This window comes from Apium graveolens, chromosome 9 (genome assembly GCF_009905375.1).
Source record: "Apium graveolens cultivar Ventura chromosome 9, ASM990537v1, whole genome shotgun sequence".
NCBI lineage: Eukaryota > Viridiplantae > Streptophyta > Magnoliopsida > Apiales > Apiaceae > Apium > Apium graveolens.
This window is the reverse complement of record NC_133655.1, coordinates 97,736,621-97,741,986: the sequence shown is the minus strand read 5'-3', so window position 1 is coordinate 97,741,986 and position 5,366 is coordinate 97,736,621. Positions and strand designations below refer to the sequence as shown.

At 41.7% G+C, this 5,366-nt stretch overlaps 1 protein-coding gene across 1 annotated transcript; it reads left to right on the top strand.

Annotated features, from left to right (window-relative positions):
• The first annotated feature begins 4,346 nt into the window (after nucleotides 1–4,346).
• LOC141685424 (uncharacterized) lies at nucleotides 4,347–4,978 on the top strand. Its single transcript, XM_074490526.1, has 2 exons — nucleotides 4,347–4,661; nucleotides 4,799–4,978. Exons 1-2 carry the CDS (start codon nucleotides 4,347–4,349, stop codon nucleotides 4,976–4,978), a joined length of 495 nt encoding a protein of 164 aa, XP_074346627.1.
• Nucleotides 4,979–5,366: the final 388 nt, after the last annotated feature.

Genomic DNA, 5,366 nt, shown 5'->3' with positions numbered 1-5,366 from the left:
TGCGTGAGTTCTTCAGTACAATTTGACAAAAAAATACCTTGAGTCATATTTTCCTTCTGTGACGATTTTATCATTCTCTCCATTACATCTCCCACTGCGTTGAAGAGCAATGGGGAGAGAGGATCTCCTTGTTTAAAGCCTCTTATTATGCCTATATTTTGACATGACACGATGTGTAAAGACATGACGGCAGTAGATGTATGCAGGACAACTTGACAGGAATCAAGGCTTGACTATCTGGGTAGTCAACTAACGAAATCAGAGGGGAAAGACTAAGTCATCAATCGTCCGGATTTGTAGCATTATTCAGATAAACAACCCTACCCAAGTCAATAACCGAAAGAGAAGAGGGAGCGAAAAGAAAGGAGTAGTTGGAGAAAAAGGAGGAAGGAAGGAGGATAAGAAGAGAAGTAAGAACAGGATCATGGGCATCGTGGAACAAAAAAACAAACACACACCAACTTGAGAGAAAACTCAGAGAGAAGAACATCAACAAACACACTACTCAAACACTTATGTCGAGGCTAGCATTTCATGTAAATTGTATTCAAATAGCCTAAAGATATAGCTCTTGTATCAACAAACATCATACTAGTGAAACTTTACTTTGGTTGGGTACACATTCCCACCCGCGGTTTTTTCCCTCTTCACGGGTTTTCTGCGTCAATAATTTCCCGTCTCATTTATGTTTATTTACATCAATAATTCATCAACGCTCGTATTAGATTACATCATAAGTATAATCAAACTTAGCATTTAACCCACTTAATTCGGTAAAAACAATTGGCGCCATCTGTGGGAAACTTGCTAAGAATTTGATTAAAACACTACAATGGAAAGCGACAAAGAACAAGTCACGAACCAAGAAGGAGAAGCTGAGAATATCAAAGAGATGGCTGCGACATTGAAACAACTGCAACAAAAATTGGAGAAGGTATGTTCTGAGAACGAGACATTGAAGAAGGAATTGACAACAGCCAAGTCTAAAACCAAGACCACGACGAATAAAACCATTCCAAGTGTGGTTAGACGTCTGGACATGGATGAAGCGGAAGACCACGACCATAATGGAGGACCAACAAATGGAACATACGGTGTTATTGACGTAGAAGATATAGAAGATATACCAAATGACGAAGATGACATGGAAAGGAGACGCGACGAGCAACGATATGACGATCACGATGATCGACAAAGAGAAACTGACAAGAAGAGGTCGCGTCACAGAAGTACAAGATCTAAGAGTTAGGTCACAGAAGAATTTAGAAGGGAACTAAAGACATAAGGGATTTGATCGAAAGGATACCGGGCGTTTCAAAACCATTGGAAAGGGCGACCCCAACATGATACGCTGACTCTCCCTTTCATGACAACATCGCCTTGGTAGAAATACCAAAATGTTTCACGGTACCACAAATGAAACGGTATGATGGAACCAGCGATCCCCTGGAGCATATTGCATAGTACAAACAACGAATTTTCACAGTACCAATTACACGTGATCTGAAGGAAGCATGCATGTGTAAAGGTTTTAGTTCAACTCTATCCGGCCCAGCTTTGCAATGGTTTGTGAATCTTCCACAAGGAAGCGTCAAGACGTTCGCTGATCTGATAGACGTATTCAATCTGCAATTCGCAAGTAGCAGGGTGTTCGAAAAAACCACCAGTGATTTATACAAGATTAATTTACAAAGTAGAGAGCCCTTACGTGACTACCTGACGAGATTCAACAGAGAGATTCAACAGAAAGAAGGTAACCATCACCAATTGTGACGTCCCTACGACTATCGAAGCATTCAGACGAGGATTAGAACGAGAATCCCCACTCTACGAAGAATTGACAAAGTACCCATGTCGAACAGTGGACGATGTGCAAGCCAAAGCAATGGCACAGGTGAGATTGGAAGAAGACAGAATGGAGGAAGATGAGAAGTACTACAAGACGTCAAGGAAAATTACGACACCAAGGTCCAGAGAATACAAGCCCTACACTAGACCTAACAGAGATGAAGTACATGTTAACTCGACATGAGAGTCTAACGAATGGAAGAGGGAGGAACGCGATGACTGGAGGAAGGATCCCAATCTGCCACCAACTTACGATATTTATGGCTTCACGATAACGCCTTCAGCCATGATAAAGGAATTCACCAAATTGGGAGGTATCGTAAAGTGGCCAGTAAAGAGCAATAAACCTAAAGCAAACCCGGATTCTAAATTGTGGTGCGACTATCACGGAGACTACGGACACAAGGCTTATGACTGTGTGGCCATACGAAAAGAACTACAACTTCTAACCAGGAAAGGATATCACACGGAATTCATGACGTCAAAGAAAACATCTTATGTAGGGAAGGACGTGTCACCAAGAAAAAACAACGTGGCACCATTAAGACAGCCACCACCTCCACCACATCACAAGGTGATCAACTTCATCTCAGGAGGGTAAGAAATATGCGGAGCAACATATTCACAGGCTAAGAGGGCATCTTGAGAAACAGACATACGAGTCACACAAGTGGGGGTAAATAATGACAATCTACCATCCTTAATGTTTGACGAATCAAACAAGAAAGATAAACGGGAACCACAACAAGAAGGACTAGTTATCTCACTACCCGTAGGAAATTGCTTAATCAAAAGAATATTGGTGGACAATGGAAGTGCTGCCAACATTATGATGCTTAGCACGTTGACGTAAATGGGGTTGGCAGAAAGCGATATGATCAAGAAGTCAACAACATTGGTGGAGTTTAGTGGTGAGACAAAACGCACATTGGGAGAAATCACGTTGCCAGCATATGCCCAAGGGGTCAATCTCCTGGAAAAGTTTTGCATAATTGATATGGATTCGAGTTACAACATAATAATGGGAAGACCATGGATACATAGCCTGAAGGCGGTACCATCAATTAAAATTTCCAACACCATGGGGAACTCAGGAAATAAGAGGGGACCAAAATATGGCTCGGGACTATTACATGACATGTCTGAAACCAACTGTCCAACGTCGTGGAAGTGAAACGCCTGTAGCTAAAGTAACAGGACCGGAACGATTAGCTGAAGTAGACCTGAAGACCGGAGACAAGAAGTTATTGATGGGTGAAGACCTCTCTCCAACGATCAAAGCCAATTTAGTAAATTTCTTAGCCACAAGACTGGGCGCTTTTGCATGGGAACACGGTGACATAACGGGAATTGACCCAAATGTCATTACACACAAGCTAAACGTGGATCCTAGCTACACACCCGTCCAACAAAAATGAAGGAAGTTTACGGCTGAGAGAAACAGGATAATAAATGACGAGGTGGAAAGACTCATCAAGGCTGGCATGATTAAACAAGTTGATTACCCGGAGTGGCTAGCAAATGTCGTCATCGTGCAGAAAAAGAATGGGAAATGGAGAGTTTGTGTTGATTACACTAATTTGAACAAGACTTGTCCCAAAGACCCCTATCCATTGCCTCACATCGATACCATGGTAGATTTGACGACTGGTCACGAACTACTCACATTCCTGGACGCGTCAAGTGGCTTTAATCAAATCCAAATGGATCCTTCCGACTACGAGAAAACTGCGTTTTTGACAGACAAGGGGATATACTGCTATTTAGCCATGCCGTTCGGATTAAAAAATGTCGGAGCTACATTTCAAAGGCTTATCAACAGAATGTTTAAAGATCAAATTGGACAAACGATGGAAGTGTACATTGATGACATGGTCGTCAAGTCTGTTAATGCAGAAGATCATGTCCGAGATCTTCAAGAAGTATTCGACATACTACGGTCGTATAACATGAAGCTGAACCCGTCTAAATGTAACTTTGTTGTGTCGTCAGGAAAGTTCCTCGGACACATGGTGACAAGAAGAGGAATCGAAGCAAGTCCAGAACAAATTAAAGCGATCTTTGAATTGAAGAGTCCATCGAATGTCAAAGACATACATAAATTAACAGGACGAGTTGCAGCTTTGAACAGGTTCATTTCACGATCGTCAGACAGGTGCAAGCTTTTTTATGACGTATTGAGAAAGAACAAAGGGTTACTATGGTCTGAAAAATATGAGACTGCTTTGAGTGACTTGAAGAGATACCTTACTACACCACCACTTCTGTCTAAGCCCACTTGAGGAGAAGACTTGTACGTGTATCTGTCTATAACTGATCATGCAGTAAGTGGCGTTCTTGTTAAAGAAAGTGAAGGTGTCCAGTCGCCTGTGTATTATGTCAGCAAAAGCCTAGTAGATGCGGAAACAAGGTACACATCTCTTGAAAAATTAGTACTTGCATTAGCTATGACTTCAATTAAGTTAAGGCATTATTTTGAGTCACATAAGATACACGTCATGACGAACTTCCCTTTGAGGAACGTCTTGAGCAAACCTGACTTAACAGGGAGAATGGCAAAGTGGGCAATACGACTAAGTACTTATGACATCACGTATGACACGAGGAATTCCATAAAGTCACAAGTTTTAGCTGATTTTGTGGATGATTTCAGTCCAAGCCAAATGACGGATGCTGAAAAAGAGTTTCAGCAAGTTTTTTCACGGGTAGACATGAAGCCTTGGACGTTGTATACAGATGGTGCATTTAATGTCAATAGAACAGGATTGGGGCTTGCCCTCAAATCGCCACAGGGGGATATTATAGCCCAATCAGTATGTTGTGACTTCAAAGCCACGAATAATGAGGCTGAGTATAAGGCATTAATCATGGGACTCGTAGTCGCTAAAAAATGAAGATAAAAAACATTAACGTTAAGTGTGATTCGTTACTTATTGTCAATCATGTCAAGGGCTCCTATAAAGCCAAAGACCCTAAAATGGTGGCTTACCTCGACATCACGAAAAGACTGACCAACTGTTTCGACAACTTCGGCAAAGAACAAGTTCGAAGGGAGAATAATGTGCAAGCTGACACGTTGGCTGGATTGGGAGATGTGCTAAAAATATGGATCTCAACAATATTCCAGTAGTCCACATCGTAAAGCCCGCTATGGAAAGACTAGCCCTTAGGGCAGAAACAATGACTCTTGGTCAGTGTAACGTTGACACCAGTGAAGATGCAGACAACTGGATAAAAGAATTCAAAGACTACTTACAATTTGGAGCAGTGCCAGCTAATAACAATGAAACAAGGGTTCTCAGGATGAAGGCGTCAAGATTCACGATTATAGATGGAGAGTTATTCAAAAATTCTTCCACGGGGCTGTTACAAAGATGTCTGCGAAAATATGAAGCAGACTTAGTGCTAAGGGATGCACATGAAGGTGAATGTGGGAATCATACTAATGGAAGAAATCTGTCTCTAAAAATCTTACGCTTGGGATACTATTGGACAACACTAAGACAGGATGCCCTAGA

What these genes read in the sequence shown, in the direction of transcription:
- LOC141685424 (XM_074490526.1), top strand. Translation starts at nt 4,347, where the DNA reads ATGACGAACTTCCCTTTGAGGAACGTCTTGAGCAAACCTGACTTAACA. An exon ending in GGGATATTATAGCCCAATCA is followed by an intron (nt 4,662 to 4,798) that starts GTATGTTGTGAC and finishes AATCATGTCAAG; the next exon opens with GGCTCCTATAAAGCCAAAGA.